At 40.2% G+C, this 13,295-nt stretch overlaps 1 protein-coding gene across 1 annotated transcript in view; it reads left to right on the top strand.

Annotated features, from left to right (window-relative positions):
- The first annotated feature begins 2,384 nt into the window (after window positions 1–2,384).
- The window catches only part of ZDHHC17 (zDHHC palmitoyltransferase 17), a 65,536-nt gene continuing 54,625 nt past the window's right edge, over window positions 2,385–13,295 (top strand). Inside the window, exon 1 of the mRNA XM_074539695.1 lies at window positions 2,385–2,528. Within this exon, the coding sequence (XP_074395796.1) occupies window positions 2,466–2,528 (63 nt within the window). The 5' untranslated portion in view covers window positions 2,385–2,465. The remainder of the gene's footprint in view (window positions 2,529–13,295) is intronic.

Genomic DNA, 13,295 nt, shown 5'->3' with positions numbered 1-13,295 from the left:
GAAGAGCATTTCCTGCCATTGATCAACAACAATTCCTGGCATTTACAAGGCATCTATAATCAGAGAGATAAAATTGCTCTGCAATGGTAATAAATTCCCAGACTACCCCCCCGAACGAGATGACAAAGTTTTTGATTTACAAGCGAGCAAAGCAAATTATAGAGAAGTGAAATACTTTCTTAAGGTCAGATAGTAATTATTTTGGCAGAGTCCAGAAAAACCTCTAACCTTACATCCTTTTAGATTCGTGGTAAATAGGAGTAAACTTTGTTACTGTAGCAGATTGTTGGGTTTGTATCTGCCATTTGCTTCCTCTGCACAGACCACAATCTCTCTGTAATGACAATGCAAAACAATGAAGAATCACATTTCCATGTAATTATGTTCGATTGTATGTAGATTAGGAAAGGACAGTGAATGCTTGAAGTGTGGAAAACTTTTTAAACTCCTGAACCACTGCTAGCTTTTGAACGAGGAGCTCCAATGCAGAGGCACAGCAGCACAATCCCATATTCTAGTTCTGCTGTTACTTGGCAGTAAAAGGGACACTTGTTCTGAAGAAAAATATAATAGGCTGCACATGAACTATACTCACAGATCAGGCCCCAGTTCAAGCAGCAAAAATTCTCTGTACAGAAATATCTGGCAACAGAATTGGTTTCCAAATGTATAGATCTGTGAAGAACAGGCTATAAATACCTAAGACAGATGTCAGAGTGTTTACAATCCAGTCCAGAGCTATGGGACAAAGCATAACTTCTTCAGAGTTCTAAGGAAAAATAATCTGAATAGTAAAAATACTATAAAGATTTTTAGTTATTTGATCACCTTTGCTTTTATTATAAATAGGAGTGATGAACTGTCATGATTAATAGGATTTCTATTTCTGGAGGTTGTAGGGGGTTGAAATTCTCTTCCTCATGCAAATCAAATTGCAAATTATATCTAAGCCCTAGTACATTTAATAATATAGACAGTTAAAAAAAGATCCTCTCCTGTATACTCAGTGTCTTGTTCTGCTCTTTTAGCACTTCAGCCCTTATGGTTTCAAATATGTGCTTTGAGACCTGTTTCACACCCCCGCTTTCTAAATCTTATGTCATTCTTCTTCACAATTTTGATTTTAAATACATTAAAAAAAAGACATTTATGGTTTAACATTTTAATAATGCTGCAGTCAGATTTTATTAGTGCTTCTCTGTTACATTTTGCATGAGATAGGAAAGAGTAATGAAGAGAATATCATTGTAGGGTTTTAGGCTTATGAGCTTAATGTATTATGATACAACAAAATGTATTATCAAAAGGTCCCTTTCTCACAATGGCAAATGAGAGCACCATAGATACAGCAATATAGAGCAGTAGTCAAACCAGCAATAACGTTCTGTAATTGCAAAGCCATTTTTGATTAAAATGTAATTTATTTTTTAAAAAAATAAATAAAGCGTTTTAGGATTCCTGATCTTGGCTGTATGCACACTATTCAGCCTGTGACAGTAGAAATGACCAGCTAAACAGAGCTATTTTGTCACTTGTCCCCAAATCTGCAGCCATCTGGTCGGGATGTGAGGAACCACTGGCCCAGTGGGGCACGAATGCTTGCAAGGAATTGCTTCCTCAGGGAGTCCTGCTGGGGGATTTCAAACATTCCTGCAGCTGGGAGCAAAAACCTAACTAAAACCTTCTTGCTTTCCTCCCATGCTCTCTTTGCTACTCCAGCAGGCATGAAGGTAACCCCCAGAGAAAAATGGACAGACTGCTTAGTATGGAACCAAATCTCCATTAAAGGCAGAAGGGGAAGGGCTCTCTTCTGGCTCACATTCCAACTTGCAATGAACCCCACTCCTCATTAGGGGTATCTCCGCAAACCTGCGTTATACTGGGTATGGATTCCAGGAGAACTGGGACCGGTGTCTCCACAGACACTGGGGTGCACACACACACACAGGTACCATACACGACACGCTGTGTGTGTGTATATATATATATGTACACCACACATGACACACGCTGTGTGTGTGTATATATATATGTACACCATACATGACACACGCTGTGTGTATATATATGTACACCATATATATGTACGCCACACGCGACACACGCTGTGTATGTGTATATATGTACACCATACACGACGCACGCTGCGTGTATACATATATATATATTTGTACACCACACGACACACGCTGTGTGTATATATGTACGCCACACACGGCACACTGTCTGTATATTTTATATACATATACATATATATACATATATACTTATATATGTATATATATACATATATATATATACACATATATATATATATATGTACACCCGTAGCTACCCCGCACCCTCAGGCCGCCTCACTCCGCTCCGTCCCTCCCGCCCGGGCCGCCAGAGGAAACGGCGGCGCGCGGGGGCGCGGCGGGCACGCGCACTACCCGGCATGCAGCGGGCGCGGGGCTGGCAGGAAGATGGCGGCGCCGCTGGAGGAGTACGAGAAGGAGGCGGGCTGCGTCCCCATCCTGCACCCGGAGGTGCGAGCGGCCCGCCCGCAGGGAGCGGGGCGCGGGAGCGGGGCTCGGGGCGCGGCCGGGACGGCGTCCCGCCGTGGGGCGGGGGGGGAGCGGAGCTCGGCGGGCGGGCGGGGTGCACGGAGGGCGGGAGGTGCGGCGCCGCCGCCCCCCGCCGCCGGCCTGGGTGTGCGCGGTGGCGGCGGTGGCGGTGGCGGTGGCGGGCCGGGGTGGGCCGGGCCGGGCCGGGAGGAAAGGCGGGTGTGGATGGCGGGGAGCGGTGCAGGCTCCCTCGCCGGCAGTCCCGGCCGCCCCCGAGCCGGGGGAGCAGCGGAGGGGGCAGAGGCGCCCCGGGTGGTGCCGCCGCACCGGCCCCGAGCGGCTGCGCTCGGAGCCCGGCCCGGCCCGGCTGCCCGGGGGAAAGCGGCTCGCAGGAATTACTGTTCCCTTGGGTTTGGTGGCACTGGTCTGCAGCTCAGCCGCAGGTTGGGGCTGGCCCCATCCAGCCCAGCGCTCCCTGTGTGGCGTGGGCTTATCTAGAGAGCGAGCGGTCTGGTTTTTTTCCAGTGTGTTGACGGTGGGAGGAATGTTTGCAGGTAACATGTAGAGGTCGTTTTATGCCGTTTTCTTTTATCCTCCTTTTGTGCCGCCCACCTTTGTCAGCGGCATGTGTGTATTCTTGAGGACTAGCATGATTGTTTTGAAAGGTATTTTAAATAGTTTAGAAAAGCTTTTATATTTGGACTTGGAACCCGATACGTTAAGGACTGTAAGAATTGATTTTTCAGCCTACAAAACGGATAAGTGCATATGTCAGGCTCCAGGTTTTGCTAAACAGATGGTATCTTTTCCTTAAACAGTATCGTAAAAGACTGTTAGTTTATTTGATGACTGAAGAGGCTGTATAGGCCTCTGTACATGGTACCTTACCTGCTCTGCCTCTCTAAACTGTGCTTATGACTTTTGCATAGACCAGCCTGTTCTGAAAGGTAATTAACTATCAATAAACCCCAAGTGAACGTCTCGAGTTTTTTGTTGTTGGTTGGGGGGATTTTTGTGGTTTTGGTTTGTTTGTTTATTTTTTGGGGATTTATTTTAAGGGATGTGTGTAGACTGTTGCTACACATTTTTGTAGCCTAACTGGAGTCAGATTAAATGCAGTACCCTCGGTAGCAGTGTCTGATGATTTTCAGAAGTGACACAACTTTTCAGTAGTGATCCAGACTGCAGGATGTTGATGTTCTTTGATAGAAAGTGTTCTTAACTTGTGGAAACTTTAAATAGGCAATCTAAGATTGGAAAGTGGAATAAAAAGCATTTACAGCTTGTCAGAAATTCATTTTGTTTTAAAGATTGAAGACTAGTGTTTGTTAACTTGGAGTACTTAACTGTATAGCAAACGAAAATATCTCAATTTAAATTTGTAGTCTAGCTAGTTCATCTGGTACAATTTTGTACTGTTTCTTTGATGTATAAAGTTGAATGTCTGCACAAAAGATGAGAATGGAAGTTAATATATATTGTGTGCTGTAATTTGAACTGGGATCTTTTAATATGCAATCAACATCGCTAGTTTGGAGGGAGTTTTATTCGATATTTCCAGAAATGCTGAGTGTCTGACTAGATCTTACTCACAAGATAGTGTCTACATGGATTTCAGTGAGTGTTTCTTTATTCCCTAAAGTCTTTGTACAGATAAACTTTAGAGAAGGATGTTTTTCATGTTGGTGGTGAGACATCAGTGTGTGGCTGTTCACAGAGCCTCCAGAGATGCTCTTTTGAAAACTTACGGCTGGTGTGCCATAGCAGAGCTGTGCTGCACAGACCTGCCCACTGAACGATGCTCTGCATCTGTGCTCAGTCGTTTCTGAAGGTCAGGGGCCCTCATACATGGTGATTTCCACTTTTTAAGAAAATAGCACCATGTCCTTATGTAAGTAGTGACGTTAGAGCATATAATCAGTTTCAACATTTGTGTGCATTTAAAACCGATGCTTTTTATAGGACTGTCAAAATCTTAACCTTTTTTTTTTTTTTTTTGCTTCATGCTGTTGTTTATTTTTGGTATCTTTTTCAGGTATTTTTGTATACCTTTTTTAATGAGGCTTTTGCTTCTTACTGTCTTTTTGTATTGACTAATTTGGATTACTTTCAAATTGTTTGAAGTTTTTGCAGATTGTTTTGTTTGTTTGATTTTTTTTGTTGTTTTGAAGGGATGTGTTTGTTTTTATCTGGGCTCTAAGGCTTTGCATTTTGCCATGAAATACTATGAATACAATATTAGTGTTGTAGGAAAGAGCTTTGAAGGAATAGTGAAAATTACTTAACTACTGTCATGCTGGGAGATCTGTTTGTTTATTTATTTATTTGTGAAAGACTCAGTTTAAAGTGATTCGGTAATTTTGGTAAGAAAAGGTAGAAGTGAATGGAAATGTGCATGCTTTAGGAAATTTATGGTGGGAGTGCTTTTGAGGGGTTTGTGTGGTGCCATGCTGAGTTCTTGGGCCTCCCTTGCTCCCTCCCTCCTGAATGCACGCTGAACCTAAGTAATAGACTCTTCTTTCCAATGATATTTATTCTGCTTTATGACAAGTTCAGTTTAGTGTGACAGGGTAGATCCTATCTTTCTAGCTGTAAGATTGCAGTGGGACAACAAAGCTTCTGAAGATAATTTTAGTGGTGAAGTACAACAAATAATATTGATTGCAAATGTGATACTTGTAGGAGGATCTTACAGTATGTGATAAATGCTTGGAGAACTGCTGGCTAACTGATCCATCTTGGTAATAGCTGTTAGGATTATTCCTGAATTTCATTGTTCCTAAAAGTCATGAAGGAGTTAGTCTACTGGTCTACTGGACTTGGATTTTTTTCTTTAATGATTTGGACACAATATCAAAATTGTCAATAATAAATTTTGCAGACAAACGAGGTGGATGAGTGCGAAGCAGGGAGGATGGAACTGTAGAAAACCATCTAGAATTCATGTGAAATTATGCTAAAATATTAGCAAGGCACACCTTAGAGCAGCTATATTCAAAGTAGTGCACTGAAGGTAAGAAGCATATGCATGGGATTGTATCCCAAAAGTTATTGACTGAATGCAAATATGAACAAGCAGTTCAGCAGAAGTTCTCAGTATAATGCTTTGTTTAAAAATGTATAAGAACAAGGGGATGATTTTTGGCTGAACATGTGGCAATGCTCATGATGAAGTTTTGTCTTTAAAAATATTAAATAGTGAAGAGTATGGGAAAGAATTAAAAATTACGTTAATAATGCCTTACGGGAGGTAAAAGGCCTGCAAAAGCCCTGTTCACATTATCTGGAAAAGTGAGTGGTATCTTTTTTTTTCCCTTTGTGAATATTTTTTTACTGAAATCCAGTGTTTTATTCAGTTCATGCTTAACAAGATCCAGTGACTGGAAAGTGAAGTTGAATGGGGTCAAATTGGAAAGCACAAGTGGTAAACGTGGAGGGTGAGTAATCATTGTAGTGAAGGAAGGAGGGCAGTAGTGGATTATCCGGCTGTTGATGCTTTCAGCTGGAGTTCAGGGATCTTTCTGTAGACCAGATGCAAGTTTTTAATTCCACAAATGGCTGAGTGGTGTGTCAAATATATGAATGTAGAGGAGTGTGTTGACTGTGTTGGAGTGACTCTGATTCACATCCATGAATTCTTAGGATTTCTCAGCAAGGTTGGGAAGTACATGGTTGACCAAAGGGAGCCCCATAGGTGCAGGTCTCAGATGGCCATGGTGTGGTTGACCTGCAGTGTGATGTGGTGGCTCCATTAGGAGGGATGCAGAGCACCCTGCCATGGCAGGCTAACACTGGGCCAAGGAGTCCCTCCCTGCTGGTTTGTTCCCTTCTCCCAGTGTTTAAGTTTCTGGTGACAGAATAGCAAGCTCTGCTTCCTTTTATACACTGTAGCCCTGCTATGGGAATGTTGTTCATGCTGATTATGTTTGTTGTCCTCTGATTAAAAAATTTTAATAGGCCAACAGACCTAACTTTAAATTCCTTGGATCTTCTAAATAAGAGTGAATTCCTAACTCCTCTGTGGTAGGTGATGATAGGTTTGGATGTTTTATTCTGAAATTCAAGGGGCGGGAAGGGAGAAGAATCTTAGAAAATGGATTTTGCTTGTAATGCTCCTTTGTATTTGAAAAACATTCTAGATATGTGTCTAGTATGGCCCTAACTGCCAAAGATATTGCAGCTGTTGAGAGCTGCATCTCTTCCTAAATGGTAAGAGCTATTACTGGGAAGGAACATCTGGCTTGCTATGTCAGTTGTAGTGTGTTTACCACTATCAGGTGGTGGTGGATATATTTGAGAAAGATGGAAGTTATTGTTTATTACAGATTCCTCTTGGCATTTAAAAAAATCTTGTCCAAGAACAATCTTCCTGCAAAGTTGAAAAGCAATTTTAACACTTATAGCCTCTGTTTGACAGGAATTTTTCCAGATGGAAGCCATCATTATCTTTGTTTCTCTCTTTGTGGTTCAGTTTGTAACTACCAAGGAAGTTAGAAGCATATATACTTATATTCCTTCTTGGTGATTTGAAGAAAACAAGTAAACCTACTGTAAGTTTTGCTCTAATTTTTTCTGTTCAAAATTTCAGTGAAAGGCCTGACTTTACCATCCAGCTCTATTCTCTGTGGAGTTCTGTCGATATTGTTGGGGTTGTCCTGGAGTGCCGATTGTTCTTAATTGTCCTGTACAGATCCAGAACTTACTGTGTTGTTTAGTCAGCTTCACTCCAGAGACTAGTCTTGCATTTGTGAGCTCATTTAAAGATCAGGTATCACTTATTATACTGCTTAGAAAGGACAACAGATCTCTGAAGTCTCAGACAAATTAGCATGCTTCATACTGAAGGTTGAGCTTTGCTTGGTGTATTTTGGGTAGCTCCAGAGGCTGAGTATGGAGAGGACTGCAGATCTAATCCAACCTTATATCACAGGCTAAAGGTTTTAAACTAATTCTTTTTATTGCCAGAGTGCTAATTATAAAGTAAAAAAGAAAAAAAATAAAATCCTATGTTAATAGGTCATATTGCATAAATGGGAAAGTTGCCCTCAAATTTAATTAGTCTGTTGAAGACTTAAACATGTGTCTAGCCTGAATTTAATTTATTCCTGTTCATTACATCTTGCAAGATACCTCTCCAAATATAGGTCTGTCTGTATCTATTTAATATGCTGATGATTCTCAGACCCCTACACTCCTGTTACGGTCTGCAGTCCTCCTGACCCTTTTGAGTCTCCCATGTTCATTTGTCCTTTCAGTGTTTTGATGGCTTTGCTGTCAGTGCAGTAGCTGTTGCAGGAACTTGGAAGCAGTGCACTATGTTTGCTCTGGCAGCAAACACCCTCTGGATGACCCATCCCTGGAAGTTTTCAAGGCCAGGCTGGATGGGGTCTGAGCTCTTGTGGCAGGTGTCTTTGCTCACAGCAGAGGGCTTGAGCTGGATGGGCTTCAAGGGTCCTTCCAACCAAGGCCATCCTATGATTCCTGCTCATCATTCCCCATAAAGAGATTTGTACTGGTCTTGTTGGGAACTGTGTCACGCTGGAAACTTGTGCTCAGATAATGACCAACCCTTTGAGGTAGTTTCTAGGATAGGTCCTTATTTTAGATAGGACTTGGCTTTTGTTGATATTTAAAAAACCCTGATTTTGTCCTGTCCCAACATCCCTAAGTTGTATCAGAAAGAGAGTATTACTTGTTCCCTTTTTTCTCTCTCCACACACTCCCCACCCTCCCAGTAAGAATTATCTCTAACTGTTGTTTACTTCTGGGTTACGGTGATGAAATATGGTGGGTCAAGGTACAGCCTCTGAAGGATGCTTAGTATTTTCACATTGACACTTTTCTGGGGGTTTAAATATTGGAGCTACTGAAATAACCAGAATGAGGTTTTTTGGAGCAAATTCCTTAACAAGGAGAGTAGGTATAATGGTCACAGAGCAAATCGTAAGAATAAAGCTTGCTCACATGTAGCTTTTATACATGCAAGATAGACCACGTTAACTTTCATTGTATTCTAATTTCTTAATCAAAATGTCAGACACTACTAACCCAAACAGTTTGGACATTAACTGTGTTTGGCCATTGCTGCTAATTTATCAGAATCAAGTGACAGGTTTAGTTTCCTTTGAAGCCATGGTGCTAGTCTTTGTAGTCTGCTATATTAGTATTTGGTCTTTTGTCAGTTTTATATCAAAACCTAGAGAAGGCAGCAATGACTTAAAATGGTAACTGTTTATAATCCATGTCATTTTGTATCCAGACTGCAGGAGTTTCTTCTGGCATAATGAATAGCAGTATTCACATCTTTTGGACCATATGGTTGATCCAAACAACCTGTAATTTACAGAAGTTTTATAGTTATTGTTCTATAGAAGGTATTTTATTGGGGCAATTTAAATTTTCTTTTTGTTCTGCACTTACCAAACATTTTCAAATTTTGTGGGTTTGTGTTTTATTGGCAGTTCTGTTATTCTTACGTTGTAATCTTGGCAACTTTTGTTAATTTCTTTTATTGCTAGGATGGTGCTTGCCCTTCTAGGGATAGGGAGTTATTGTATCCTTTTGCTAGCATTTTGTTTTTTCATATTTTTCTAATTTGTCATCATCATTGCAAATGCTTCACCTACAATTCTTACAAGATTTTTTTGCAGTTGTTTTGTTACAGCGGCCTTTTTAAATAGTGCAGTTTTTCACCACTCATCTTTTTCTCAATGGTAAAATTGTGTCTTCTTGGGCATTGCATAAAACACTTAAACTAGTTTTCAACTATTTAAATTTTTTAGTCTAGGTATCTTCTGATTTGGGCAGTGATTGATTTTAAAGTTAAAAATTTGTTTTGAGACAGGCCCTCTTAATGTTTAAGAGAGAAATGTCTGGTCTGATCCAAATTTGTGTTGATTCAGTTTGCTTTTACTCATTAAGCACAGGCCTTATTTCTCTCATATTTCACAGAAGATTAATCTTTCAACAGTGCTTGTTTCACTGTGTTTGCCTGTTTGCTTAGGGAAGTAACAAGACTATGATTGTGGAAGAAAATTTACAGAATTAAGGAGGAAGATGTTTGTTTGCTGTTTGCTGGAAAACTGAACAATGTTGCCATTGGTACTGACATGTTTAGGTAGGAGCAGCCTCAGAAACTGATATTTCAGCATGCACACTGTCCTCTGTGGCTTTTCAAAGACACTATGAGATACAGATTTGACTTTTATGGTATCCTTGTAGTTGAGATAAACACTGGGTTATATTACAAATGAGACTGTGAAGCAAAGTAGAAAGCTTTTTGTGAAGTCAAAGGGAGTCTGGCTGAAATGAAGCTTTGGGCCTGTCACATCCAGTATGTAGTGTATCATTAGACTACAATTGTGCAATTAGGAGATCTAGTAATTTCTTCCTACACCTGCAGGTTGCCCTGAGGTATGTAGAAGTGTTTCCTTGATTCTCTCTATGAGGGAGGAGGTTCCAAAAGTGGAGGGTAGTGGGAATGCTGTGGTCACAGCTTGGAAAGCTGCTCAAGATCAGGAGAAGATGACTCAAGAAGGAGGAAGCGCAGTTGCAAGAGAGGGAGGACATCAGAGCATACTCTGAGAACATTTGCCTTGCTGGCTCTGAAGATTGTGATTTTTATGATTGAGTTTAAGCTGATCTCAAGCCATGGTGGAGCACAGACACAGCTCCTCCCCCTTCTTGGGGTGAGCTCTTGCAATTGTGTGGCCAGTGGGTGACTTGGGGTGGCACTTGCTTGGTGAGTCTGTGGCCTGATGTGACACCTTTGCTGTGCTGTTGTGAGAATGGGTAAGAGGTAATGGAGAAGGTGCAGCCAGGGCCACGAGTGTGATCACCTGGCTGATTGCAGATCACTTTTAGCTTGTCCTAAGCTGATTGTGATTCAGGTGCTTCCAGCTGCACTCATCTGCCAGTGATGCTTCTCTGGTCCCAGGATGAGTCAGTTCAGAGAAGTAAATCAGTGAAAAATGCATCCAGTAAAAAAACTGCTGTGAATAACACTCTGCCAGTTCTCTAAGCCTACTCATGGAAGGGTCAAGTGCACTAAAGCACTGACAGAAGGTAGATGGTGAGCTGTCAGTCCTGGTTTGGAAAGTGAGGAGTTGGAGAGAACAGGACCCTTCTGCAGTGTTGGACCATGGATTCACTGAGCTGTCTCATTTGCTGCAGGAGATTGTCTGTTAGCATGATTTGAAACACCTTTCATGCAGTTCCTAGTTGTGGTGGGTTGAGCAGCCTCTATTTATTATAAGTGGGAATGGGAGTTTGCTCCACTGGCTGTTGATGAGAGGTTCCATGGACTGCTAAAAAGTTGAGATGGGAATGGTGAATTGAAATTTTTTGTAAGGGTTGAGCACAACTTGTACTAAGTTTTTTCTCTGTATCTGCCACGGAGAAAAGGGCATCTGTAGCTAGGCTAACTGCTCATTCTGTTGTGTGCACGTGCTGGTGATCTGATTCTTGATGGGAAAAAAACATTTACCTTTGAAAAATACTTTTAAGAATATCCTTTTCTGTGTATTTGAAAAGGAGGACTTTTTTCTCCAAGTAACTGAGTATCAGTGTTGGGCTAGACACATCTTGGGTGCACTTTTGAAGTTTCACTTTAAAAGAGTGAAATATGTAAATGGTTTTACACTGCTTTCATGACTGACTCTTAAAGCTTGCTCTTTCAGAGATTTTTTGTTTGGATCTGTAAGCTTCTGTGAGACCTAGAGCTGTTTAAATCACTTGGAAAAAGCATAGTTTCATTTTTACCAAAGTCCTGAGATTTTTGGCTAAGAACATAATGCAACACTCCTTGAAAAGAAAGCCAAAAAGATAAATGTACATGTTAATGTAGGTTGCTGACTAAACAAAAGCTTTATAGTGAGCTTTACACCATAGCATTTTAAGTTTAGAAGCTCTTTAACCATTACAAATGCTAATAAATGTAACTCTTTTAAATAGTGCTTGCTTTGTGTGCAAATACAAAGCCTCTTGAAAAGCTTACTTGTGAAGCTATGGCTTCCTAAAGTATAACACTGTTCAGTTTAGGAGGAATTCTAATTCCTCCTCTAATTCTAATATTTTCAAGGAAAATATTAGAAAACAGTTGACTGGTTATGGGTGCTTAGTTTGAAGAAACAAAACTTACCATTATAGCTGTGCTTTTAATCACATGAGCTCTGACCTCTGCATAGAGTGGTTGGATTAAGGGCTCTAGTTGAGCATCTCTAACTTGTTATGTAAAAAATTAGATCTGTGTTGGAGAGTATGCAGGATTATGGTCTCTGTGTGATGCCTGACTTGCATGTGGGTGGAAATCTGTAGCAGCAAAAGGACTGCTTTATGGTGTTTGAGGTGAGGCTTTTCTCAATCTATTTCTCCACTTTTTAAAGAAACATTGTCTTCTTAAACTGTATATTGATTTTAAAAAAAATTAGTGTTAGGCAAAGATTTATTTCCATTGTTTATGTATTCTATAATTAGCTTCTCTAGGGATTTTCATAAATGCATCTTTTCTTTTAGTCAAGAAACTGTGCAATTAGACCAAAATTATAGGAAGTAAGCTGAACAGACTTCACAAAATGCAGTAAAATGTACAAAGTAATGGAAAAAAGTAACAGAAATACCACTGAATGGAAGGTTATTTTATCATGTCATACTCATTTTGTGTAATTCAGTGCTGTAATAGGGGCAGGGAGAATCCTAATGTTACTGGTTAAGGATCAAAGTAAGGCGAGTCTGATGATATGTATAAGCCAAACACTGAACTATTTTTTAAAATGCATAATTTGATCAGTTAATAAAACAAGTGTATGGCATTTTTTTTTCCATGGAGAACGTAGTCTGGTTTAGGTGGGAATTTTCTAGTATGGATTAGCTAAACTGAAGGTGTGTATGAATCATCCTGATCCAGAGAATCTAACAGCTCATAGCTGCTGAACATTCTGGTTCCTCAAAGTTATGAACCAACATAGCCCTAGAGAAATCTTAACTTTCTGGGCTAGGTGTTTGTGTGAATATGAGAAGGATCAGACTGTTCTCACTGGATGGCAGTCAACAGTTAGATGAACTGTTGCAGCAGTAAATGTTGAGAGAAACTGGTTTTGAGAGAAGAAAAAGCTACTCTTCTTAAGCCTGTGATTGTGATTCATTGTGATTTCTATAATACTAACGAATTTTAGCCTCTGTTTCTGGAACTTTGTGAGTTGCAGAGTTAGCTAAAGGGGTAGGGGGAAGGAAGACAATCTTTAGAAGAGAATCTTTCATTAAAAATACCAGCAGTGTCACTTTTTTGTTATTTGTGTTTGATCAATTTGCTTGTTTATTTTTGGAGCATTTTTCTATTAATGTTAGTTCACGAGTGACTAGTCTTTGTGTCTATAAATAAATGTGGGCGTTTATAATATGCAAATAACTATATATAAATTTGTCTGTATAGATTCTTGCACCTTTTTAAAAGCAGGAGGAAAACTGGGAGAGAAAACGATAAACCACTATACTGTAGTAAATGAAGTACAGGGAAATTGAACACACAAATATGGGGGAAGGTACTAACCTCCAGAAGTCCCTGCTAAATGTAACACATTATTTAGCTTCCCTGAAACAGTTGCAGTCACTTCCAATTTGATTATGATTCTCTGACTACAGCCAGATATGAAAATAGTGTATTCATCAATTAAAGAAGAAATTTATTTTGTTTCTATTAAGAAACAGATGCAATAGTATGCAATATTTTATGGAAGGTAATACTTCTAATTC

Source organism: Zonotrichia albicollis, chromosome 4 (genome assembly GCF_047830755.1).
Source record: "Zonotrichia albicollis isolate bZonAlb1 chromosome 4, bZonAlb1.hap1, whole genome shotgun sequence".
NCBI lineage: Eukaryota > Metazoa > Chordata > Aves > Passeriformes > Passerellidae > Zonotrichia > Zonotrichia albicollis.
The sequence above is the reverse complement of the archived record's forward strand: the minus strand, read 5'-3'. Positions and strand labels throughout refer to the sequence as shown.